The 26996-nt window shown below is 47.4% G+C and overlaps 1 protein-coding gene across 7 annotated transcripts in view; it reads left to right on the top strand.

The window, feature by feature from the left end:
* Positions 1–26336, top strand: part of nos1 (nitric oxide synthase 1 (neuronal)) — a 44183-nt gene extending 17847 nt beyond the window's left edge. For 4 of the 7 annotated variants that reach the window (XM_086110477.1, XM_086110473.1, XM_086110479.1 and 1 more), the window contains 27 exons: positions 2106–2251; positions 2647–2667; positions 2922–3084; positions 3395–3486; positions 4271–4412; positions 4607–4746; positions 5566–5740; positions 5808–5909; positions 7094–7288; positions 7877–7962; positions 10266–10410; positions 10711–10815; positions 11712–11770; positions 11923–12039; positions 13261–13377; positions 13562–13736; positions 14566–14704; positions 15577–15655; positions 16117–16310; positions 17478–17647; positions 20658–20868; positions 22053–22140; positions 22219–22340; positions 22508–22656; positions 23321–23515; positions 24124–24242; positions 24667–26336. In XM_086110477.1, coding sequence (XP_085966603.1) covers positions 2106–2251; positions 2647–2667; positions 2922–3084; positions 3395–3486; positions 4271–4412; positions 4607–4746; positions 5566–5740; positions 5808–5909; positions 7094–7288; positions 7877–7962; positions 10266–10410; positions 10711–10815; positions 11712–11770; positions 11923–12039; positions 13261–13377; positions 13562–13736; positions 14566–14704; positions 15577–15655; positions 16117–16310; positions 17478–17647; positions 20658–20868; positions 22053–22140; positions 22219–22340; positions 22508–22656; positions 23321–23515; positions 24124–24242; positions 24667–24682 — 3462 coding nt within the window. In that variant the 3' untranslated portion in view covers positions 24683–26336. The remainder of the gene's footprint in view (positions 1–2105; positions 2252–2646; positions 2668–2921; positions 3085–3394; positions 3487–4270; positions 4413–4606; positions 4747–5565; positions 5741–5807; positions 5910–7093; positions 7289–7876; positions 7963–10265; positions 10411–10710; positions 10816–11711; positions 11771–11922; positions 12040–13260; positions 13378–13561; positions 13737–14565; positions 14705–15576; positions 15656–16116; positions 16311–17477; positions 17648–20657; positions 20869–22052; positions 22141–22218; positions 22341–22507; positions 22657–23320; positions 23516–24123; positions 24243–24666) is intronic. The other 3 variants (XM_086110474.1, XM_086110475.1, XM_086110476.1) reach the window with 3 other exon arrangements.
* The last annotated feature ends 660 nt before the right edge of the window (positions 26337–26996 follow it).

The raw sequence follows: 26996 nt of genomic DNA, 5'->3' as shown, positions 1-26996 counted from the left end.
TGAAAGAGACAGGCGCTGCAAAACATCTGCGTGGTGTCGCAATGGCTTCGGAATGAAAATCTGCTTTGAGTCCCGTTGAAACTCATAAAGCAAACTTAATGAGAAAAAAAAAAAAAGTACTGAACAGACAAACTGCATTTCAGCGATGGCCTCCAAAGGGGGGAGTTAGAGGGGAGGCGTCTGGCGGCGAGCCTGACTATTGACAGTTGCCGGCAGTTACCAGGCAACCGCGAAGTTGCCGCAATTGGTTAACGCCAGCCGGCCGGCCGGCTCTCCATAAGCCGACAAGTGGCGGACGAGCAAGCTGTTTTATTAGCGTCGTGCATTTGATACGAGAGCGTCTTCCGCCTCCAAAGGGGTCAGCCCTCAATGCCCCCAATTTGCTTTTATTTTTAACGCGCGCTCATCCCTTTTCTCATCTGTTTTTTCCACCATCACCTCTCTCGGTCTCCTCGCTCGCCCCGCTCTAATCTTTCGCTTTTAATACTGTATATCCTCTTATTTTTAGCCGTGTGCTCTCGACGGGGCCGCACCGTGTCAATGTGGCGCCCGAGGCATGATCCTTTGATGGCGCCCCCCTCAGTCGGTTGTTATACTGTCCGTACACTTACCCATTTTACAAAACAAAAAAAAAGCGAAACAAAACTGATATCGTCTATTACGCATGTGCAATATTGCACACGCATAAATGTAATATAGGTGCTCTTATTGTCTGGGAAGACAATATTGCATGCTCTGGAAAGATCATTCAGGCCGCTCAGGAACGGCTTCGCACACCCGCTTAGTTGATCCACGCGCTCAATTTCCTTGTGGTGTTTGGCGCGGCTGCCGTTGCCGCCGGTTTATTTTGGCCGCCGCATCGGGAGCGTGTCCGTCCCGAGACGAGCCAAGTTTGGCCTGACACCGGGAGTCGCCGTCATCGTCTGGCGTATTGAGGCTGAACGACAGCTGACGTAAGGCTCATCCAAGTGGGCTCTGCGCAAGAAATCTCTTTGCATCGCTTCCTCCTCTTCCTCGTCTTCATCTTGGTCTGGATTTTCCACACTTCGTCCTGTTGCGGGCGCATCCGTGACTCATCGCCTGTCAGCTATCTCGAGGAATGTCATCAGGCTTTGCGAGGCTTTCGACTTTATCAGCATCATTTTGAAAAAGTCATTTCGAAAATCTTTTTTTTTTTTTCTTTTTTTTCTTCAACTAAGCCATTTTCACTCAGCGGCATGAAATTTGGTCCATATATCTACCATGAGTAGATACACCAAAAAGTGGAGTCAGGTGAGAAAATTCAAAGAAACCCCGCCATTTTTGTTGGAAGCAACCTTTTTCCAAAAATTGGCTTGGTAGCGCTCCATTGGATTTGTTTATTTAGTTCAAAAAAATTGTTGGTGGTGATTTCCGTGATGAGTAAACACAAATCTCAAAAAGCCATGCCTGAAAACACACCGTGTTCTGCAATTTTGCTTTGAAGCGGACATTTTATCCGATCCAAAATTTGGCCTGGTAGCAACCCTGTGGAATTTGTTTTCATTTGAAAATCAGGCTCCCAAAGCCAGTTTCATTCAGCACCATGAAATTTAGGGAGGATGTCTATCATGAGTAGACCCACAAAAATGTCTGGAAGTCATACAGGAAATGTTATTTTAAAATTGGCCTGGTTGGACACACTCTACCTGAGGCCGTTTTAACTCAGCGCCACGAAATTTGGTTTGTATGTCTTTCGTGAGAAGGCATCCCGCGAAAAAAAAAAGCTCAAACACCCATACCAAAAAAGTCCACTGCAAGTCACCCGTTTAGGTTGAAAAGTCATCCCATGGAGCAAGTTTGACCTCGATTTCATTTGATTTTTTTTTTTTTTGGCTGAGTCTATCGTAGGTAGACCTGCAAATAATTCTGAAGAGGCCATGCCTGAAAATACACCGGAAGTATACAAACTGATTTGTTGGTTTGTTATTAAACTTTCCAGCGGCGGTGCTGACGGAAGTGTTCCAAAATGTCTGTTTCATACCAAAATGGCAAACCTGTTAATTTTGTGGCACGGGTCCTCGACACCTTTATAGGTATCCTTTTATGATAGACCTGTCCATGTTTGTTTTGTTTGTCCGTTTCAGATGCCCACTTGTGGTGAGAACGTGTGCCAGGGTTCCATCATGATGCCCAACCTGCATGCCCGCAAGCCGGACGAAGTGCGGCCCAAAGAGGAGCTCCTCACCTTGGCCACAGACTTCATCGACCAGTACTATACCTCCATCAAAAGGCAAGACCTGTAAACATTAAGAAAAATCTCACTGTAGTCGAGATTAGGAATAAGTGAATGGTTCTATATAGTCGTTCGGAACCATTCACTGTTTACGGGGATTCGTAAGCAACTATCCAGGTCCACGATATAAAAATCTCTGTATGGCAAGCAGGGAAGGAGTGAAGAATTCCCAACAAAGCGGCATTGTATGTACGAGTATTCACTCAAGAAAATACTTTTTTTAATTTTTCCTCTCCCGTCTTTCATGAATCCAATGTCACTCAAATAAAACGGCCCATCAAGCAACGCAGGCAATCAAGATTGGCAGCAGTGTGAATGCAACATACAGCATCTATGTGAAAGGTTTTCATGGAAGGATTTTTTTTTCATTGATTGCCTTGTTAACTTTTTAGGTCCCCCAATGGTAAAAACGAGTAAGTCCGCTCCACTCTCAGTCCACAAGTATCTTGCACTTTTATCGGCGCTTTCTCTAAGGGTTCTAATTGGGTGAAATGCTTTGTAGTTGTGTGGGTTCAGTTGCCTTGCCATTGACTTGACATCTTTCAAAAAAAAAATCATCTAACTTTGAAATCATGCGGGAATGGACATCCCCCCGCCCCCTTTGATTGGAGGAGCTGATTCATTTGATGAAATCCGTGTGCAAGTTTTGATTCCGCTTTGCACACAGGTACAGTTCAAAGGCTCACGCGGACCGCCTGGAGGAGGTGACCAAGGAGATCGAGGCCTCGGGGACGTACCAGCTCAAAGACACGGAGCTCATCTACGGAGCCAAGCATGCCTGGAGGAACGCCGCCCGTTGCGTGGGGAGGATCCAGTGGTCCAAATTACAGGTGGCGTCAACTGAGTGGCCCGCGAGCTTTTGGCTGCCTCAGCAGGGTTGAAGTCAGGGGATGGCGCTGGCCACCCTTGGAGTTTGTCTCCCTTTCATGCCGCTTTGCAAATTATAAAGCAAATTGCTGCTGTCAGGTGGAAACCACATAAATCCAAATAAGCTCAATTTCATCTTTTTTCAATCATTGGGTGTCTGTTTCAATGTCAGACCCCGCCCTGTACATGAAACATCGAAATACTGTATCCAAGTATTTGTTACTGGCCACTACTGTTGAAATGGGACTTTATTTTTGTTCTTCCCTCTCTTAGGTCTTCGACGCAAGGGACTGCACAACAGCTCATGGAATGTACAACTACATTTGCAACCACATCAAGTACGCCACCAACAAGGGCAACCTCAGGTAAGGGGGGGGGCACAAAATATCCAGCCAGCCAGCGTCCATCTGTCCGTCAGTAGCGCTCCATCCAGTGACTTGTAATCACATGTGACACTTCATCTCCACTCGACGGCGTCACGCTCGTTAGCTGACGCGGCCTGACCTTCGGGAAGGGATGACTTGCTTTGATAAGCGGCGGCGGCACATCTCCGTTCCACCCAACACACGAACCACGAGCTTAACTTCGGGGAATCTGTTTTTTTTCACCATCTGCTCCGCGTAGGAGGAGTTTTTCTTGTTCATCAGTCTCGATAAGCAACCTCAGAGTATCGCAAGATTGTGCAAGCAGCCGATTGGTTGCCTGTAAATGACCTCTCGCGATTGCTTGTAGAGCCGAGGCAACTTGGCTCACGTCAAATGACCGTATGATGACTATGAATCACACTTGTCAACCACATCAGATAAGTCTGCTATCTTATCTTGGGCCGTCCTAACTTCAAAGGGTAACTCTAAAATATTCCGTTAACCGCAATTGGCCGGTTGCCCGAAGGCAGTTGGGATCGGCTCCATGAACCTTGTGAGGATGAGCGCCTCGGCTAATGTCTGTAAGGAGATTCAACCAACCTGTATAAAACACAAAATCTGCTAGCTTACTGCTAGCTTCCAATGCAAACCCACCTAGGCAGGAAAACAGAAATTAGCGTCGCATGGCAAATGTAAACCTTCAATCAACTGCTACTTGAACACACATGGCGCAGCAACACGTATAAATCGTCTCCATTTTTTTTTTTTTTTTTTTACGTTGCAGATCGGCGATTACCATCTTCCCACAAAGGACAGACGGCAAACGCGACTTCCGCGTGTGGAACAGTCAGCTCATCCGCTACGCCGGTTACAAGCAGCCCGACGGGAGCATCCTGGGAGACCCCGCAAACGTGGAATTCACAGAGGTGCGTGCGCTTTTTCGACTATTAGCTATAATATTAGTTGGGTTGTTTCGTCGAGTGCAAGATTACCACCCTAAGTCACTTTCTAAATGAAATTTGAGTTGCTTAGTTCATTTTCGTGAATAATAATAACCTTGGTGGCTGGCAAGCGGGGATTGATGTGCTGTTTTTGTTCCCCCCCATCCCCTGCTGGTCAGATTTGCACGCAACTGGGCTGGAAGGCGCCCAAGGGTCGCTTCGACGTGTTGCCCCTCCTCCTGCAGGCCAACGGCAACGACCCCGAACTCTTTGAAATACCGGAAGACCTGGTCCTGGAGGTGCCCATCACACACCCCAAGTGAGTCGCTACATTTTTGCCTGCATTCTTTTGAGTCATCTCAAATTGTCCAACCACAGCCAATTATAATTGAGATAGCAGTTTGGCTGGTGGACGTCCATCTCCCAGTGGAGCATGAAGAGGGCTTTCAGTTAGGCCAAAAAGTGGCTTGTTTGCACTAATGCTTGTTTTGGCTGCGGCCTCCCGTTTGCCAGGCGGGCAACTGATTTTTACCGCACTAATGGGGCGTGAGGGGTCGTCAGTTAAAGCCAATTGTGCGTTAAATGGAAGCCTTTTTTTTTTGGGGGAAAAATGATTATAAAACGTTTGGAAACAAAGTTTTTATTTCGCCTTCAAACGTGACTGTGATGGTCGCCAAAGGCCGTTGTGCTGCATGAGTCCACATTAGAAAGATCCCCCCTCCTCTGAGCCTTCGAAGAGGACCTCGGCGGTCAGAGCGCTCAACTCCCAAGCCAGTGACATCCTGGAGGGCGGGGCGGGTTCCAACCCTGATCAGTTATGGCTTGGACGGTCATATATAGTCAAATGTTGGCGAGACGTGCGTTTACACCAGCGCCCAAGCAAGGAGCGACTCTTGCTGGAAGAGCACTTCGAAGTCTCTTGGTCTTGACTCATCCTCGACTCGCAACGGTCTTGGTCTCGTCTTGGTGTCGGTGAGTTCTGGGCTCGGGCAAGTCTTGGTCTCTGATAGATTGGTCTTGCGCACAACACCGTCAGAGGACACAACTATTATTCTACCACTAAATCCGGAGTCGGTTCGTTCCCATCTCGGTTAAATACTGGTTTTGCCTGTACTCATGATGCTGCTTCTGTATCCAGGTACGAGTGGTTCAAGGAACTGGACTTAAAGTGGTACGGCCTACCCGCAGTCTCCAACATGCTGCTGGAGGTCGGAGGCCTGGAGTTCACCGGCTGCCCCTTCAGCGGCTGGTACATGGGCACCGAGATCGGCGTCAGGGACTTCTGCGACAGCTCCCGCTACAACATCCTGGAGGTGGGCTTTTGGAATTCTGAACGATGAAAACCAAAGCAGTCATCACTCGGATTGTATCCGCCCACAGGATGTCGCCAAAAAGATGTCCTTAGACACCAGGAAGACTTCCTCCTTGTGGAAAGACCAAGCTCTGGTGGAGATTAACATCGCCGTACTCTACAGTTTTCAGGTGCCTCCTCCTTATTCTCACTGTCAGTTATGGAAACTAGTTAGGACTGAGAAATCTGAACCCTTGATGGAAGGGTCTTGACTGCTGTGTCCTCGGCAAAGTGGGGACGAGGAAGGACGTATTGATGAGGGGCTCAATGGAGCTTTTATACCCGATGCTTGACACCAACGTATCGTGGACGTTTGCCACACTTTGCATTTGTGTCTTGGCCTTTGTGGGCTGTTTTCTCATGGCTGTTCCAAACAATTCAACATCTAAATATGCTTTGCCGCGATTGGGTTGCTCTTCTCCTTCATTTGCTTTGGAAAACAGCCTTGATCTGATGAGTCATTGCCAGCATGCGGGCCCTACTCTGACGTTCCCCTGGAGCAGATTTTTTCAATGTCCAATCCCGGTGCAGCTGCGAGACTGTTGTTTAAAAGCCAGAAATTTTTCAGGAGGGCGTGAAAGCTTGCGTTGACTTGATGTCCTCCCAAGAATGTGCCTCAACATCGCCCATTTCTGGCTACGGAATGCTTTGGAAAGTCTCCCCAAATCAGTTGAAGCCCTTTATGAATTTAACTCATCTAAAAACGTTTTAGATGCATCCAGGACCCAGGCGCAGGTGTGTTGCCGTCAGCCCTTTTTGTGGCGTGCAGCAACCGCCAAGTGGGACCCCTGCGGATTCACCTATGCTAGGGGCGCCTAGGTCCAGTCCTCAAGAGCCCTTGTCCAGCCTCTTTTAGATGTCTCTCTGCTGAAACACACTTGATTCAAACAATCAGGATCGTTATCAGGCTTCTCAGAGCTTGCTGATGAGCTGATCATGGCTGGATGTGGGCTCTGGAGGCCTGGATTTGGGCACCCCTGATCTATGCACATCTTTTTTCAGCATTACGTAACATTTTTAAGTATATTTGGTGGGGCGACACCCACCTTTTTTGTGCAAATTGCTTTTTTGGCGGCAGGATATGCCCATAATTTCAAGAATGTTTTGGGGGTGCAAAATCTTTGTTTTCCCCTGAATGAAATCTGCGTGGCCATCAGTCATTCACAGATTTTCGCTCTGCACGGGAAAATAAATCAGGTAGTTTTGCAGGCCTTTGCATGTAAAAGATAGTGTGCGTGGTAGGCCAGATGCGAGCAGTCGCCAGACAAGAGCGGAGGCGGCTGTGCATTTTTTTCAGGCCTTTGTTCCCGCTCAGGTGTGCAAAGTGACCATCGTGGACCACCACTCGGCCACCGAGTCATTCATGAAGCACATGGAGAACGAGTACCGCGTGCGAGGCGGCTGCCCGGGCGACTGGGTGTGGATCGTGCCGCCCATGTCGGGCAGCATCACGCCCGTCTTCCACCAGGAGATGCTCAACTACCGCCTCACGCCCTCCTTTGAGTACCAGGTGAGTTCCTTCCAACCCCACTTTCAAAAGACCAACTCAAAAACAGCTTCCTTCAAACACCGACCTTGCTTAAAACCCTTCACAAAGTTTTAATATCGAAAATGCAGTTCAAAAGAGCATCCAGTGGACTCTTATCATCCGGAGACAGAGATGTAGAGCTACGTAATCATCAGCGTGACAATGGAAATTAACCCAGAGAAAGCATATATGAATTGAACAATAAAGGACCTAAAATTGAACCTTGAGTTACACCACACATTCATAGACGTACAAGGAACAAGTATTCAAACTTACCGTAAAAGTTCCATCAGTGAGGAAGAATAAAAATCATTTATGAGCAACACCAGATTCTGCTTAGTCTGTTGAAAAGAATGGGAAAACTTTTAAAATCTTGTCCAGGAGGGTCTCGATGGATCCCTCAATTATGACTTAAAACCCACGCCAAGTCTTTTAAATGCTCATTGAAACTCCAACCCATGCTTAAAACTCATTTGGCCCTCAAGCCAAGCGCATTCCTGTGGTGTTGTGAAAAATCCGTAGTGCAAGCCTTCCTCTAAGATGTGCCGCCACCTCTCCCGTCTGCCTCAGGTGGACCCGTGGCACAGTCACGTGTGGAAAGGAGTCAACGGGACGCCCACCAAGAAGAGAGCCATCGGCTTCAAGAAACTGGCCAAGTGAGTATTGGTCCGTCTGTCACTGCCCCCATTCCAAAGAGCAAAATGCAAACACAGAGCTGAACCGAAAGGAGTGCATTTTCACGGTCCAAATCCCAAATGACAAAGAATTTGAAACATTTCCCTTGTCCAACGGCATTACTGAAGTTAGACTCGACTGTAGTTATCTAAGATATTCACAAATCTGTGAGTGAATATTATCTATAATAGAATAGCGGCTAGGTGTAATGACAAACCGTTTGGCTTTTCAACAATTCCATCAGATTTCGGCTCTTCAGAATCTGCCAGAAATGGCACGTTCTGGTTCTCTCGTTAAACTTTTGTCTCAACGTGCCATTCGGCAGGAAATGAGATTAACGTCGGACGCCATCGCGTTGTGCCACAACAATCACGTTTGTGTACTCCACTGCGAGGTGTATTCAGTCAGTCCCTGCGGGGGGGGTGTGAAGGAAGAGAGGAAGGGCATGCTCATCTCACTTTTGTTTCGGGGTGCGCTTGTGCATGCAAGTGGTTCCAGAAAATCGCCTGGAGAAGTTGGCAAGATGGCTGATTAGCGTTGACGCACGAACCTCGTGTACGCACGCCGTCTTTCAGTGGCTGAGTCGGCCGCCTTTTTGCTTTTTTTTCGACATCGTATTTCTAACATTACATGGAGATCATTGGGAAGCCGGAATCGCACCTCGCAGCTCCGCACTGTGAGGCGGACGTGCTAGCCATTCGCCCACCATGCTGCCCTCATCATCCATCCATCCATCCGTTTTCTGATCCGCTTTATCCTCGCAAGGGTCGCGGGACGTGCTGGAGCTTATCCCAGCCGTACGACGTACACACCCACACGCAAATGATTAAATTAAAATGAATCTTTTAGCGTTACAAATGGAATTTTATCAAACGCAACAAAGACACTCGTCGTTTAGAATCGTTTGTCAACTGCAAATCCCAAAGTGTGCGTTTGATTGCGTTTGGCCCTCGTGCCAAGCAACTGCGCTGCCGAAATGGGCTGCAGCATGTCTGTGTTGAAATTCAAGAGGCCAATTGTTTGGCTTTGTGACAGGAAAATGTCTTTTGATCACTGCCAACAAGTGCAGTGGGAAAGAGAAGGGCGTCTGAACACATGCCTGTTTCTTTGAATGACTTCAGTGTTGGCATTTTCATATGCAAAACATTCCGTGCCAAGTCAAAGTTGAAAGAAAACACAGAAAACCCTCAGGAGAAAATTGCAGAAATGATCTTGAGTCAGCTTGAAAGCATCACAAAAGATCATTTGCACTACTGTGAAATCGTGTGTGTGATTTCCCCCTGCCTCCGACCCCCCCCCCCCCCCCCCCATGTATTGCAACATCATGAGGCTGCCTCCAGTGGTACTGACACTAAAGACAGCTTAAGTCACATTTGTAGAAGAAGCAAAAGTGGAAGCTTGAAGACACACCAAAACATTTGCGTCAGCTTTGATATAAAAAGCACATGTTAGGGAGCAGGAGAAAAATCCAGTTGCTCCATTGAAAGACTCGAGGCTGACTGAAATGTTGTCGTCCTGTTCCCGAAAACGATATTGCCGAAATATGCCATTTTGGATTCCTTCTCTTGAATTTTGATACCGCCAGAAGCGCGAGAGCCTCCTTATCTCTTCATTCTCCCGTGGCCCGCACTTCTGCTTGGGAGGGTCGTCTCCATGGCAACGAGACCATCTGTTGGCACGCCGCTGGGACAAAGGCCACAGACTGATGCGTACGCACGCGTATGATCTCGCAAATTCATGACCCAACCCGAATTATCAACACCTTGGCTGGCTTCCCTCGCCAAGCCCTCTCCCATGCTCTATTACGGTGCACCCGCACAGTGGGATGTGGTGGCGCTCTGATGGCTCCGCAGCTGGATTCCCCCACTCCACCTCCACATGTGCTGGTCTGTTATAAAGTAGATCTGTTTGTGGAGTTTCTTGTTTTCAATCCATACCATGCTCCCCTTACAGGAGCTCGGTCTGGTGTCGTGTTTTCCCCAAGTTGTGCCCGTTCCATTTTGTTGCACTCCGCGGTACGACGACGCTGTTCTCATTCCGATTGTGAAATGGAATCGGCATCTTTGCAAGACACGTTGCAAGTCGTGAACTTCGTTTGGGACACTTAACGCTTAAGACAATTTGCTTGGACCAATGCTTGTCTTGTGGCAGAACACAAAATTATGAGGGTCAGAAAAGAAGTGTCCAAATGCTTCGGCGGTATGGGGAGCTCCTTCGAAAAAGGTCTGTTAAAACGGTGTTCCGAAAACGTCCGGTCGAAACGGATTCGCCTTTGTGTCGCCAGGGCGGTGAAGTTCTCGGCCAAGCTGATGGGCGCGGCCATGGCCAAGCGGGTCAAGGCCACCATCCTGTTTGCCACCGAGACGGGCAAGTCTCAGGACTACGCCAAGACGCTGTGCGAAATCTTCAAACACGCTTTCGATGCAAAGGTATGCTCTTGCCCGCGCCTTGCGTCACCCTTCCCCACAACTCAATTGCGCGTTGTGTGCTTTGCCTCCGGGTTTCTTTTCCTCGACGAATAACAAAGAGGAAGGCGGATGTGTGGACCGCAAAACGCTCGAGGGGGCTTTGGGATCATGCTCGTTGCCTCCTCAAGCGGCGGGTTTCAGTGCGGTGTGGACTAAAACCCTTGACGTGAACAAAAGATTGGCGAAAAAATGTGGACTCTAGTTAAGGGCATTTATGGGATTAGTTACCCGTTTTTTTTTTCTGTCCCCGTCCGTGTGCAGGTGATGTCCATGGACGACTATGACGTGGTGGACCTGGAGCATGAGACGCTGGTCCTGGTGGTGACCAGCACCTTCGGCAACGGCGACCCGCCTGAGAACGGGGAGGTCAGCTTCCTCATTGACCTTTCACTCTTGACCTATTCACCGTGAACCCAAGCCCCCAGGTTGCTACATCGGCATTTCGACAAAAATGTACATTTCGGATCATTGGTCTACTTTGAAAGACTCACGCTTGTTGGAAACGTTTACCGTGCCTCCAAACCACAATTTGGCACCCTAGCCACCCCTGGCTTAAAATCCTTATTTGAAAACCCTACCCGTCGTTTGAAACTAGGGATGGGCGATTACCGATACCAGCTATCAATAGCGATACCAATACCGCCTGTATTTTACAACTGATGGAGTCCGCCGATACCAGCCATCGATACTTAAGGCAAACAAAATCTGCGAATCGTCGTTTGCTTCAGTCTTTGCGGGGGGTTTTTCTTCCTGTGTTCAATTAAGTTCAATATATCAAAAGAGTTATCGGTAATTAGTATCGGTGAGTACTGACAGTCAATAATGGTACTGGTATCCATCTGAAAAAAGTGGTATCGACCATGCCAATTTGAACTCCTAACCATAGCTTGAAACCTTATTTTGAAAACCTAACACTGGTTGGAAACCTAACCAGGTTAGAAACCCCGGCTTGAGTGCCTCACCAAGTTTAGGAACCCTAATTTGAAAGCGTGAACCCGGCTTCAAACGGGACTTTGACATTTTTATGCTGGCTTGAAACCCAACTTCAAGAGACCAACCCATCTTTCGAAGCCTAACTGTGGCGCAAAACCTCAATTGGAAGCCATAACAGTGGCCTGCAAGACATATTTGGAACACAACCTGTTTTTGTCAGATGTATACCCCCACACCCTGCCCCCCCCCTACACACACACACACACAACTTGTTTCCAAATTTCTGCCAGCTGCTGAATATCATTTGACTCTCTCATATGTGCTCGTAGAAATTCGGAGCCGCCTTGATGGAGATGCGACACCCGACGTCCAACACGGAAGACCGAAAGTGGGTCGGCGGCACCGCCATGATTTTTATCTTTATTTTTGGTCATCTTTTGACAACATCAAACGAGGTGGATGGAGCAAAGTGTATTATTCTTATTCATTTACTTTTTTTTTTTTTTTTTTTTTGGTGTGTGTGTGTGTCTGTTTTCCTAGGACCTACAAAATTCGCTTCAACAGCGTGTCGTCCTACTCGGACACCAGGAAGTCATCCAGCGACGAGCCCGAAGCCAAACTTGATTTTGAAAGCACCGGTCCGCTGGCCAACGTCAGGTACGCCAAAACTTTACCAGCCGTAATCTTCTTCCTCCTCCTCCTTTCAAGCTTTATTTATTTCTTTCTTAAAGCTTTTGCAGACTGCCAAACTTTGCATTAGGAATTCCTTCCTCACTCCTCCCCCTACATGCAGTGGACCTTGCCGATGTATTTGTGGGCCTCTGCTATTCACAGTGTAAGGGACCGGCAACAGCGAAAATGAGCATTTAAAGTGGACTCCCGCATGCTCGTAGTTTGAACAAATTGCAATTTTTTTTTTCTTTTCAAATTTTCCGTGGGGATGAACAACCCCTGTTTTTCATGGCAAATGATTATTGGTGATATGCGTTGAGATTTTTTTGGGCGGGGGTTAAAAAAAAAAAGAAAGACCTCCTTCTCAATGCAGTTATGATGATTTGTTGGCCAACTCAGTCCCTACCCGTTTAATACGGAGGGCCCCCATATACTCGTCTTCCCCCCCCCCCTCCAGTATTTAAATTTTGGGGGTGGGATAGCAGTACAGTATTCCTTGTTTTCATGGAAAATGTGAATTGGTCATTTATCCCCATTTATCCAGTTTTCTTTTTTTGGGGGGAGGGGAATATATTTTCAATGCATTTATAATTGGCATCAATTTGGAAGTCGCTACTCCCCAATCACTGCAAAGGAATTTTCCACGTCCACTAGAACCAAATCCCAATATAGTGGGTACGGAAAGACTCCACAATTCCCAACAATCTGACTTTTTATAATTTCTTCATTGCTTTTTTTTGGGGGGGGGGGGCTTGGCACAGCCTGCTTTCAAAAAAAGGGTGGAAGGATGGGTGAATGAGTGGATGAAGGGACAAAGGGAAGGTTGGATGAGGATTGACAACTGCTGCCAACCAATTTCCTTCCGATTTTCACGTCCGGGGTGCATAGATGGATGGTGGATGGATGGTTCAACAGACTAATGGATGGATGGACAGATGTTTGAAAAGCAAGAAATTATGCTTTGATTGACAAAAAAGGGTGAAGGGATGCAAAGATCAGATGGATGTTGGGAATCAGCAAAGGACGACGACTGGACGAATGGCAAACAGAATAACGTCTTTGGTGAAGGCAAATTCATCTTTGATTCATCGGGTGCTTGATTTGCGGGTGGCCGGTCAAACTACGCAGCGACCAATCATTGGGCCGCGATTGTGACGAGCGAGCGAGAGCCTGCATCCGACCGCAACGTCTACTTGTGAAACGCAGCTTCCGTGCCGCGCCCGACGGGCCCCCGACGGTTACGGCGGTGGAAAAGCCGCGCAACGGAAACCACAGCAAAGACCCGCACGCCGCGCCTGCCAAGAAAGAACGCAAACCGCTCAAGTATTGCAAACGTTGTCGGCAGGATTTTCAGGCCTGTTCTGCTTTGGGGATGGAGGGCCTTTTACATTGGCCTAACGCTACCCCACTGTGTGTGTGTGTGTGTGTCTGTGTGTGTGTGTGTGTCTGTGTGTGTGGGTGGGTGTGTGTGTTTGCGCACGCGCGCACACATGTGTTTCTCTCGCAGGTTCTCTGTGTTCGGCCTGGGATCCAGGGCCTACCCACACTTCTGCGCATTTGCCCACGCCGTGGACACGCTGTTTGAGGAGCTCGGGGGGGAGCGCATCCTCCGCATGGGGGAGGGCGACGAGCTGTGCGGCCAGGAGGAGTCCTTCAGAACTTGGGCCAAGAAGGTTTTCAAGGTGGCTTTCGCACTGCAACGCATCCAGCTCAACAAGCGCGCGTGGCCTTTTGGAAACGGCCGTCGGGCCCCGACCCCACCGACCCAAAAGGCGCTTGGATGTTAGAAACCGTCGGCCCCCACAGCAGTTTGACCGATCAATGCAGAGTTCGGTGGCCGTGTCTGTCGTAACGCGACGTATGGCAACGTCTTCCGGGGCCTGAAACCAACTGGCGTTAGTGACAGATGTAATGAGAATAGTGTGATGAGAATTGTTGAGCATTCGGCTGGAAAACGGCTGCTCCTGGAAAGTGCACATTTTGGTGTGAAGCCGACATTTTGGGGACAAATTGCATTCAATGACACTGGCCAACAAACTATCAAATGTTTCCGTGTGCTATAATTATTTAAATGGGCAGCCATTTCTCTGAATTGGCTGTAGTTTGGAGAGATCAACATTTTTGACAATGAAGAGCACAATTTTTATTCCGGTAGGTCTGACTGGATTGGACATTCGGAGCCATTCCTCGAAGGAAGATTCTTGAGGATCAGACTTGGTCCCAAAATACAATATCTTTAAATTGGCAGCATCCAAGACAAGTTGCGTCTTTGAGGTCGGTGGGTAGGGGGGGCGCCGGGGGGCTAAGTGTACTAAACAACAACCTCTGGTGCTCCTATGAGAAGCACACCAAAATTGTTACGACTCCAGCAACGTTTGCTGATTATTTTGAGGCTTGGCCATGACAAAACGAGGCCCCTGAAAAATAAAAGCCGTCCATTGTGGGCAGGGCTGCGAGCCACTGTGCTCCACCTGCTTTTGAACCGTTTTGCCTTCGTTTCCCCACCTCAAGGCCGCCTGCGACGTTTTCTGCGTGGGCGACGACGTCAACATCGAGAAAGCAAATGACTCGCTCATCAGCAACCACCGCAGCTGGAAGAAGAGCAAGTTCCGCCTGACTTATGCCGCCGAGGCACCGGCTCTCACCGACGGTAAAACCAAAAGGCCGTGTTCCATCTCTTCCACTGCTTTCCGCCGTTCCAGGCATGCAGCAGCGTCTCGCGCGTCCTGTTGGCCGCCTGGCGACTGAAATGCCAAGCATGCGTCGCTCTTGAAGTGGTGTCACGCTGCATTTATATTTGTCCGCGGGACCGCACAAATGTTATCCCATTCAAAGCATGCAGCAACATTTCACACCGTTTTCTGTCAGCGGTAACGTGTCGCCTTGCTACGAAAACGACAAATGCTGTTGATGTTGCATTACGCTCGATTTGGTCGTCCACGCGATGGCGCTACTTTCACTCTCTTCATTCTCGTTTACTGCTTGTTGGCATTTCATTCAATGATTGTGTCCATTCGAAATGAACGTGCATTAACTGAAGGCATAATCTTTCTTTTTTTTAAATGTTATTTATTTTTTTACCATTGATTAAATGACAATCAAGCGGCCCGGTAGTCCAGTGGTTAGCACGTCGGCTTCACAGTGCAGAGGTACCGGGTTCGATTCCAGCTCCGGCCTCCCTGTGTGGAGTTTGCATGTTCTCCCCGGGCCTGCGTGGGTTTTCTCCGGGTACTCCGGTTTCCTCCCACATTCCAAAAACATGCGTGGCAGGCTGATTGAACACTCTAAATTGTCCCTAGGTGTGAGTGTGAGCGTGGATGGTTGTTCGTCTCTGTGTGCCCTGCGATTGGATGGCAACCGATTCAGGGTGTCCCCCGCCTACTGCCCGGAGACAGCTGGGATAGGCTCCAGCACCCCCCGCGACCCTAGTGAGGATCAAGCGGTTCGGAAGATGAATGAATGAATAAATGACAATCATTTGGTGTAATGCAAAATAATGCTTTTTCCCCCCCCCCCCCCCAGCACTGTCCACCATCCACAAGAAGACAGTTTACGGAGCCAAAATGCTGGAATCGCAAAACCTACAAAGTCCCAAATCCAAGTGAGTGTGTAGCTTTATGGCTTGCATGAATTTTACACATTGTTCTTGCGTTTACACGTTGGACTCGTTTGATAAATGGGGAAATGACGATGCATTGCTGCTTGAAATCATATCCGAATGAAAGTCTGCTAGCTTAATGCTAACGCATGATGCCAAATTGACGGCCTAACCAAAGTCAGCGTGGCTGTTAGGGTAATCGCAAACCTTCAAACAACTGCTATTTCCCACACGAGGAGCAGCAACGCATACAAACAACATAGCAACACCGGTCACGGGTGGTAATGGTCTGCGTTTTAATGATGCCACTTTTGCATCCAGTGGAGGTCAGTGCTGCCTGCCGTGTAACCGTGCAATGTGGTACCACATCCTAAATTCACATTTCTTGTATATTATTACAGTATGTTTTGTTTTTTTTAATCCAGCCATTAGTGGATTAGTAGATTGTTGCTTTCTTTTTGCAGTCGCTCCACCATATTCGTACGGTTGGACACCAACAAGCACGACAAGCTGAGCTACCACCCCGGCGACCATTTGGGTGTCTTCGCCGGTAACCACGAGGAACTGGTGACCGCTCTCATCCACAAACTGGAGGACGCGCCCGATGTCAATCAGATCGTTAAAGTCGAGTTCCTGGAGGAGAGGAACACCGCGCTAGGTGTATATACGTGTGTGTGTGTATTTGTCCGTGCGCATGTGCACATGATTTTGTGCGTGTAATGGGTGTGTGTTTTTTGCGGGTTTTGCATTCGGGTGTCGATTGTGTATGCGGGTACACAATGACTACGTGATGATTTGGAGCGCTGGCGCCAAGATTTTCCAGACATTCTGCACTTAATTAATCATCCCGCACATGGTGCTTTCTCCCGCCATTGTTCATTATCATTATGTATTTATTATTTATATTCCTGACCTTTTGGCACTTTCTCATTTTTCTTGTGGAAAAGAAATAATTGGACCGTCAGGGTAAAAACATCCTTGCAGCATATTAATGCACCCACAACTTCATCTCCACTTTAACCCACGGAACAGTTTTTGATGGGTCTTTCTTTTCACAAATGGCCTCTATATTTGACCAAATCCAGCCCTCTCGCTCTGTATCCCTTATCAACGGGAAATTTTGTGACACATGTTCATCACAAGTAGACCCACAAAAATGTCTGAAGAAGCCATGCCTGAAAACTTAACTCGACTGGATTTTTAGAGCACTTCAAAACAAGACAAAGTGCTGTGCATGGAGCAAAAATAATTCACACAACAACAAACAATAAATGCATAACAAAGACAGTAGAAAGCACACAAACAGTCAAAAATCAAGTCGCATGTTGAGTCACTAAGTCTTAAAAAGTCCTTTGCTAGTGCTTTTCCAGGACGCCACAATTGAATATTAAAATGCCCCATGAGGAAGTGATGATCATATCTGAGCCTGATGCAAGGAGTATACCATTTTGGTTTGAAGTGGCCATTTTGACTCTGTCCCGCCCTCCAAAATATTTTCTTTTTTTTTCCAACTCATCCCCTGATTCCAATCTCCCTTGTCAACATGAAATTTGGGAGACGTGCATCACGAGTAGATCTGGGGGGAAAAAAAGAAAAAAAAATCATGCCTGAAAATATCCAGGAAGTCAACATTTTGGTTTGAAGCAGCCATCTTGGCTCTATATTGCAAGCGCTATATTATTGATGTAAATATTGAAAAGTATCAGACCAAGGATGGAACTCCCCACGAGATGGACGCGCAACGTCATGTTGAAAAGTTGCGAACGTTAGCTCCTGACTTCAGGCTTCATGCATCCTTAAGCTCTATCTTTGCTGACCCGGGCAGGCGTCATCAGTAACTGGACCAACGCCAGCCGCATCCCACCCTGCACCATCTTCCAGGCCTTCCAGTACTTCCTTGACATCACCACGCCACCCAGTCCCGTCCTTCTGCAGCAGTTTGCCGCCCTGGCCACCAACGACAAACACAAGAAGAGACTGGAGGTGCTCAGTAAGGTAAGTTCCTAAAGTTAGGCAAGCTATGGCGAAATCATTCAATCGTTTGCTGTGTGGGTTATTTTATTTTTTTTGGTAGGGAATTCTTTTTTTTTCCCCCACCTTGAAATTACTTGGGAAGATTTTTTTCCCCTCCCGCACAATCAACAAACCTGTTCATCCCTAAATCTATGTGTTGTGGTGTCTCCCAGAAACTGGCTCAGTGCAGTGCGCTGTTAGGAAAATTCTGCCCCATAGGCCCGGTTCACTTAGCCACATTAAATTTGGTAGATATGTCTGTCATGAGTAGATTCACACAAAAAATAAATAAAAATAACCTTCCCAAAAGAAACGACAAGTCGATTTTACCCGGATGAAGACATTTTGGCTCTGTACCACCGTCCAGAATTGATTAAAATAACTCAGTCCCCCAAAGCCAGTTTAATTTAACATGAAATTTGGTAGGCATGTCTGTCATAAATAAACCCACAAAAAAGTCTCAAGAAGCTATGCCTGAAAAGACATGGGAACTTTGCTATGTCGGTTTGGAGCGGCCATTTTGGCTCAACACCACTGCTAATGATAGTTCACCCCCTGATGCCAGTTTGACCTGTGAAATGTGGTAGACGACGTGTCGCGAGTAGACCCACTAAAAGTCGTGAATATATGCCTCAAGTCAGCCATTTTGGTCTGAAAGGCCTTTTTTTGGGCCAGAAGTCCAATTACGAGAAAATATAAAGTATGTACTGTGTACTGGCAACAAGGATAAAGCCATGTTGGCAAAGTTGTTGTGTGTGTGGGCAAGCAAGGCAGTCAAGTGTGACTTGCCCCCCCCCCCAAAAAAAATCAAGTCAGCCACTTTGTTTTAAAAGGCCCACTTTAGGGCCATAAGTGAAATTGCTAGCAAAATATAAAGCACGTACAGTGTTCTGGCGACAAGGACAAAGCTAACTTGGTGAAGTCATCGTGTGTGGGCAAGCAAGGCAGTCTAGTCTCTCTTGCCCCCATTCCGCCTCCCAAAAAAAAAAAAATAGCCACTGTGATGTCTTTTTTTTTTTTTTTGCATGAGATTAGATACAAATAATAATCAAAGTAGTAAATAGTCAGATGCCCAACATGAAACATCACTTTCATTGCTGCCACGCTTGAGCCTGATGGAAATAAACGCAGTGTCAGTGAACTCACGTCCCACTGAAAGCATCCGCTCACTTTCCCGTCCCGCCGGTGCCTCCCACAGTTGGCAGTGCAGGAGAGAAAAAAAAACAAATCTGGCTGAGGCCAAGCGGTGACTCACGTATCCGCGCCGTCGTCGTTGACGTATAAAGACGCGGAAAGGAAGCCATCCGAATCGAGTCGAGCAAACAAAAGCCCGGCGTGGCATTCCATTTTTATTTTTGTATGAACTACATGTGAACTGAAGCTGTCTTTTCACATCCTTTGTGCGCGTGGCACAGATTTGCCTCCTCGTTGAAGGCGCTTGCAGTCAAGGCTTTATAAAAGAGAAATTGACCCTTTTTATTTGTTGCTTCGCAAAATTCAAAAACAAAAAATGCCGTCCACATCTTAATCATTTCTAGCGGCCAGCGCTAAACGCTAGCTTACAGGATAGCAGCTAGCCCTAAAGAGAACATATGAATAACATGACATCTTTGCTCTCAGTGTGGCGGCGAGTGATATGCAACTTTATTCACAGCGTAGCAGTTCGCGAGAAAAGCTATCGTAGCAATCTACCTGCACATCTTTTCTCAATGTCGCAGCTCCTGACAAAAGCTATTGTAGCAATCTGCATCTTTTCTCACAGTGTAGCGGCTAGCGAGAAATGCCAATGCGGCAATCTACATCTTTTCTCTCATTTGGAGGGCCAATCGTCGAAACTTGAGAATGGCGGCTGTCTCTTTCGAGTCGACCGGCTGTTCACCTCTTGTGTAATGAGTAGGGTGTCAAATGTTTTGTCGTGGCAGCCAACTTTTGGCTGCCTAAAATACTCCCCTTCCAAATGTCGATGACACATACAAACAGTTGGCAGACGCCGCCGCACTGTGCGCTCTCCACGTGTTTGCACGGCTAAGAGAGGAAACCTGCTTGGATTCAGCCGGAAAAACACAACAGTTGCGCATCTTATTGCTTTAAATCCGAGGAACCGAGCCTGCCCCGAAATATCGCTCGTCAAACATGGTCCCCGCAGAGAAACCGTTAAGCCTGGTAAATCCAATCGGATCCATTTCCGTTATGTCACTCCTCTACCAAATGGATCCTCTTTGGCACAGAATTTCACTTCATAGCAAAAACCCAACCCGATTGCTTGAAAATCTCTGGTTCAATTTAACATTTGTGGAACAATTCAATGCACAGATGGCTAGAAGCGTTCCTCTTATCGCGGCACTTTGAGAGAGAGGAGTTTTCACGCTTGTCCCAGAAGTCGAGCAGGCCAAAAACACACGTGTGGAACACACAAACGCTCCTTCCGATTCCAAGTGGGCAGTTATGTCGAAACCACCGCGTTTGGATGTGTGACACTGTAGTTTATAGCATCTACTATGACGTTACACTCTGGTATTCTCCAGAAACTGCAGTGTAGATCCTTCACTGATCCCAAGGACAATTTCGACTGTTCCATTCGCCTGCCACGAATGTTTTTGGAATGTGGGAGACAACCGGAATACCCAGAGAAAAGCCACGCAGGCGCGGGTAGAACATGCAAACTCCACGCAGGGAGGCCGCAGCTGTAATCGAATCCTGCACCTCGGCACTGTGAGGCTAATGCGCTAATCAGTCGCCCACCGTGCCGCCCTATGTTATTGCTTAAGAAGATAAAATGAATAAAAACCTGGCTTTTTGGTGGGAATATTCCTGAATGGGTGTCATGGCAAGATCAAGTCGTGTGTGTGTGTGTGTGTGTGTGTGTGTGTGTGTGTGTGTGTGTGTGTGTGTGTGTGTGTGTGTGTGTGTGCGTGTGCGTGTGTGTGTGTGTGCGCGTGCGTGTTGGAGGGCTCGAGCATGTGCTGTATTTTCTCTGCTCTGTCTTTTTCAGGGTCTGCAGGAGTACGAGGAGTGGAAGTGGTTCAACACGCCCACCCTGGTGGAGGTCCTGGACGAGTTCCCGTCGGTGCAGATGCCATCCACGCTGCTGCTCACTCAGCTGCCTCTGCTGCAGCAACGCTACTACTCCATCAGCTCCTCGCCCGACCTGCACCCGGGCGAGATCCACCTCACCGTCGCCGTCGTCTCCTACCGGGCCAAAGGTGCAAAGCCCGTCCGCCCCATTAGCGTGCCGCACTCCCGTGACAGAATCTCCTGAGCGGCTTCGTGATTATTCCCACTGCGACGTGCATCGTTCTTTTGACTCGTCGTGTATGTCAGAATCCGAAACGCACTCGAGTAAAAATAATGGTTTTCAATTGTTTTGCCTAAGACGGCAGAGGACTACATACAGTAGTACATGAGTGCAGCAATAAAGAGCTCCGTTGCTCTCGTTGTCACTCAAAGCTGCAGTCATAATAATAAATATAATAATAGTCATAATCCTCATCACAATAAGAGTAGCTTAAGCCGTGTCAACATTCCACCATTGTGCCTTCCAAAAGAGCCGGAGTGTGTGTGAAGGAAATATAATTGGTCATAAATGAGAGCCAAACCGCATTTACTCTGGAGGCAAAATCGAAACAAAGCAAATGTGACGGAAAACGCCCGGCCTGCTCGTCAAAATCAAACAAGGGCCTGCTCGCCGGGGCCCGCTGAGTCCACACATCCCTCCCAGCCCCGGGAAGAAAAAAAAAAAAAATTCATAAGAGTTTACTTAGGGCTGCAACTAATGATTATTCGAATAATCGATTCATCTGTCAATTTTTTTTCATGAATCACATGAAAAAAAAATCTTTTGAAACAGGACATTATTTCACATAGACGATGCATCAACAACCGCATTATGATTCAGTTCCTGGTTTGGTGCATCACATTCATCCGAAAAAATGTTGAATGTTTTCCAAAGTGGGTGCAGATGCTTGCAAAAGTCATATTGCGATGAAACTCAAAGATCGTCCATCTACTTTCATGGAGTGTTATCAAAATGGTGCCGGATCCATTTCCTAATCGATTCGATTAATCGATTAATTGTTGCACCTCTAAACAAAATGAAATTAAATGAAACCATCCTCCAAAAGCCTTCAACAACTGACTCTCCGTGAGTTTGGTGTTCAAATACTCGTTGCTTCGTCTTATAGTCTGACATCGATGCTAGCTATGCTAGCCCGTCAATGACATTTTGCTTTATGTGTTAGCATTAAGCTATAAGGACGCGAAAATGAGGTGATTTGATCAAATGCACGTGTAATTCTTTTTATTTTGTATCGACTGCAATGTGGAATGGCAATAAAGCATAAAATAGCAGATGGGGTCCAAGTTCACCCTTGTTCATGATCCCTTCCAGACGGAGAAGGCCCGATCCACCACGGCGTTTGCTCGTCATGGCTCAACAGGATCGAAAAGGGTGAAGTGGTGCCCTGTTTCGTTCGAAGGTAAAACCGAAGGGAACGCAACAAATTGGCGCCAGCTTCGCATTTGTTCCACGTTGGTTTGTTTGTTTGTTTGTTTAGCGCGCCCTTATTCAGGCTTCCCAAAGACCACCAAGCACCTTGCATCCTGGTGGGCCCCGGGACGGGCATCGCCCCCTTCAGGAGCTTCTGGCAGCAGAGGATGTTTGACCTTCAACACAAAGGTCAGAGGAAACAATCAAAAGCAATGGAACCATCGCCAAACTCCGGAGTCTCACCGACCAATCGGCACAAATAAACGTGAAAGTCAAATGAGCTCCTCTCTCCAGTTGCTGGGGAGGATGCGACGAGTGCGCCCCCAACCGTTGCTTTTGTGCGTCTCCGTTTTCAGGCGTGGAAGCGTGGCCCATGATCCTGGTGTTTGGATGTCGTCAGTCCGAGATGGACCACATCTACAAGGAGGAGACCGTCCAGGCCAGGAACAAGGAGGTCTTCAAGGAGCTCTACACCGCCTACTCCAGAGAACCCGGAAAACCAAAGGTACATGGAGCAAAAATCATTCATACAACGAAACGAAATGAATCACAAAGACAGCGGAAGGCACGAAAAACTGTCAAACTAAAAATCAAGACTCGTGCCGGGTCAGAAGCCAAAGAATAAAAGGAGTTTTAAAGATGGCCAGCGAGCGTACTCGAGCCCCTCCGAGCTTCTGCTTCGTTCTCGGTACCTCTCATCGTGTCTGGTCTGTAGACCTGATACGGTTTGTAGGGCAAATAAAAAACAAATAATAGGATCTTCAAAAGACCTCTAAAATGTATGGGGAGCCAGTGAAGGGATACCACAGTTGGAGTTGTGTGCTCTCTCTTATGCGTACCAATCAAGAGGTGAGCAGCAGCATTTTGGACCCACTGGAGACACTTCATGGAGGATTGGCTGACTCCAAAGTAAAGCGCATTCAGTAATGACCATCTTCTTGAGACCAATACCTTCACTCTCAAACCGGAAGCAATAGCGCCTCCTTGAGATGAGACTCTTCTCTGCAACCGCTGCCGGGACTGCTAGTTTCTCTCGTTTGTTTGGTGCTCACCTATTTTATATCTAAATTGTTTCTCACCATCAGATTAAAAGTAACATACTGTATTTTGTTTTGCGATTCTTACTTGTCAATTTCGCGGTGTCCTTCCCGCTCTTTGTTTTTCTCCAGAAATACGTGCAGGACATCCTCCGCGAGCACCTGTCCGAACGAGTGTACCGGTGCTTGCGCGAAGAGGGCGGCCACATATACGTGTGCGGAGACGTCACCATGGCGGGCGACGTCCTGAAAACTGTGCAGCAGATCGTCAAGCAGCATGGCAACATGAGCTTGGAGGACGCCGGCTTCTTCATCAGCAAGCTGAGGGTGAGGAGGGGGTCATCTGCTGAGACGCTTTAGAATAGAGAGAGATGCCTCCTGCAGAAAGTCGTCGTGGCACCCAAATCGAGTTGGATGATAAGCGTCGAATTTTTGGGAGCAAATCTAGAAGCATGAAAATAAACCTTAAAAACAGAAATGGCTTTGCAGACATTGCGTCTTAAAGGGCCCGTGAGAGGATGCCGACGGATGCAATTCTCAGCTTTGCGTGTCGTTTACTTCCTGATCGGAGAACGGCCACAAGAGGGCGCCTTATGTATCGCTGGCGACGACCGGCAGCCTTCATGAGAACCCGAGACTTGGAAAATAAGGCTGCGATCTGCCCGATACCGATATCTGCTATCGGTATTTATCCATTTCTAAAAGAAAAAAAATTAAATTAAATTTTAAAAATCAGAAAAAGTGATCGCTTTAAATTGATGACATAGCAGGTTCCCCGTTCCACTCGAATATGGCAATTGTGCAACATTGGGCCGATCATGAGGAGGATGTTTCAAAGAATTTCCAGCATTGAAATTGATTTGCTAGCAACCGCAGTTGAAAACAAGCCAAGGAAAAGCACAACGAGTCTCAAATGTTGACGGCGATGTTGGCAGGACGAGAACCGCTACCACGAGGACATCTTTGGAGTCACCCTGCGCACGTACGAGGTCACCAACCGACTGCGCTCGGAGTCCATCGCCTACATCGAGGAGAGCAAGAAAGACTCGGACGAGTACGTCTCGTGCACCCGCAAAAAGCGCATTTACATGCACACTCATATGCACGCACGCGGTCTCGAGTTTTCCGCCTAAAGCGCTTTTATTCTCCGAATGTCATGACTTCTGTTGACACAAAAACCGACAAATAAATGAATGCAACTTTTTTTTTAATCATAGGTTTTTGTAAAACCAAATTCTTGCTTTATTTCTTTTATTTTTTTTCCTTTGACTCGTTTCTTCAACGGCGTTCGAAGCTGTGACTCCCCAAAAAATGCACTGTGAAATCGTTTCTCCTCTTTGGGCGATATCGATGGAGAGTTTCTCCTTGGCTGCCGTCGCGCGAACAAAACAAGCGCGTCGCCATGGATACATGTCGGAGGAGAGCCTTTTTCTGAAAGTAAACAAGAGTGTAACATCTCCATTTGCGTCTCCTCGCAGGGTTTTTTGCTCGTAGGCCTCCGCCGAGGATGCAGCAGCACCGGTCCCACAAAACTGTGCCAATTTTTGTACGAGAAAAGGACAAGCTGGAGCAAGTCTGCCATCTCTCCATCTGTGTTTGTTTTTTCTTTGCTGCCACGTTTGTGCTTTGGGGCCGCTTGAGTTTCTCTTGCACAGGCGCTTAACCGTGCACGACCCCCGACGGACGAGAAGATCCACTCGTCAGTCGCGTGTACTTCGTGTTATTGTGCCGCAGCGCAACAGGCTAACGTTCTTTGTTTGTTTTTGGGTGGCTGGGTTTGTTTTGGATGTTTGCATGCAAGCGGCCGGGACTATTCACGCAAACGACTCTGGAACGCAATGAAAGCGTGACGGGTTGTCGGAACTTGGTTGACGTGGGAGCACACCGGTCACAACTGGCCCGACCGACACGAACGCATCCTCAAAACTAAATCTAAACGCAGCCCCCGCCCCCCTTTCACGAATGCACCATTAATAACAAAATCGAAATGCTGTTTCCTTTATTTATTTTTCCTTAGCATGAAGGCCTCATTGAAAAGAACGGAAACACTTTTATGAAGATGTATTCTCTTAAAGACAAACTGGATCCAAGCGCGCCACCAACAAGTGACATGTCATGCGTCCCAGCCGGCAAGAAAGACAGTCAGCGTTTTTATTCCCCACATGTCTTTATTTGTTTATTCATTTGTTGTTGTTGTTGTTGTTGTTTTTTACTTTCTGCTCTTTCTCTCAGTAGGACAACGTTATTCCTGAATCTGGAAATTCGGACGCGGAAAAAAACTCGAGGTACTTTTACCTCTAATATTACAACTTTGTTGGTCCTGTTTGTTCAAAATATTTTTTTTGTTTATTCATATATGATCTCTAATCTTTGAGCATCTCAAAATACATGTATATTTTGAAAGCAGTGCAAAAATTGCCCCGAGGAATGCCATCCACAGTTCGCTTGAAAGCCAGCATAGCACCAAAAAACATGACAAAACAATTGCAAGCATATTTTGCCAAATGTCACTCATTTGACCGAGGGCGCTCTCTGCTACGCATGCGGCGGTCAAGATGTAAACCAAAACGACTCAAATCGGGGTCACGTCGTGAGAAAATTCCAAGCGTGGAAGACTGTCGTGGCCGCGCGCCAGTCAACATCTCTTGTGTTGACCCTTTTGATGGCAACGAGAGCCATGCGAAGCGAACCACTGAAACTGCTTCGTCCGAGCTTGAGATGGTAAATGTCCGCCAAACTATGAAATATCGAGAATACCACTCGGATCTTCTCTCAGAATGTATTTTGAATATGTAAATGAGCACGAGCATTCAACGATAGCGACCCTGCCCGTCCCCGGGGTGGGGGCGGGGGGGATCTGCTCTATCCTTTCGGGTAACGAGGCTCAACGCATGGTGATCTCGTGTCGTCTGTATTCATTCGAAAAGTCTGTTTAGCAGCACTGTGTGTCGTGACTTTGTCCGGCGGCGGCGGCCATCTTTGCTTTCTTGGCTGCTTTGCTTTGTGTACGTTTTGCTGCTGCGAAGACGGCGACGATCGCTCGCTGCGGTTTTGGTTTGCACCTCTGTGCTCCAAACTCCATTTGAATGCATACCACTGCAAGGACTGTGCATTGACTTACCAAATAAAGTATAACATTTAGAAAATACGTGCCGGCTTCCTTTGTGTTTCTTTCACTTTTAGGATGTTTTTACTTCAAAATGGGTCAGCTTCTTCTTGGGACCGGGCTTGCCACCTTGGTCTTAGGTCTTGCTGACTTAGTAAGTGATGAAAGTATTCTATTAGCAGGGACCTGACGAAGCCATTGTTGACTGTTCCATTCATTTGCCATCAAAAATTGAAATGCAACAGGCTCACAAGGCAAAAGCAATGTACTTGAAAAACCAAAGTCATTCTGTGAATGAGGACAAGACGGTACCCCAAAGAACTGAAGGCAAAAAAATGCAGCTTAGGACTTTTTGAAGGCACAGAAATGTAACATTGTTCAAGCATCAAGTCAAGGGCACTGATTTCAAGCCAATAAATCTTTTCACTTAGTGAAGGAGTCGGCAAAGCACACGAAGGAGTGGGGGGACAACTCAAGACGTCTTGAAGGCAAAAAAAAATTCTCAAAGGACCAAGTCCGTTTTTTTTCTCTTTCTCTGATTCCGAGCCAACAGGAAGATGTCCGAATGAAGACAAAAGTGAAGATAGAAAGACCCATGAAAACAGCCCCCCCCCCCTAGTCTAATCAAGACTTGTTGAAGACCGGCAAATATCTGGGCCCAAAAGGAGCTGAGCGTCGATCTTGTGGATATCAGATTTCTGT

Source organism: Hippocampus guttulatus, chromosome 5 (assembly GCF_054856545.1).
Source record: "Hippocampus guttulatus isolate MCC_2025c chromosome 5, RoL_Hgut_1.0, whole genome shotgun sequence".
Taxonomy (NCBI): Eukaryota; Metazoa; Chordata; class Actinopteri; order Syngnathiformes; family Syngnathidae; genus Hippocampus; species Hippocampus guttulatus.
This window is presented reverse-complemented; position numbering and strand designations above follow the sequence as displayed.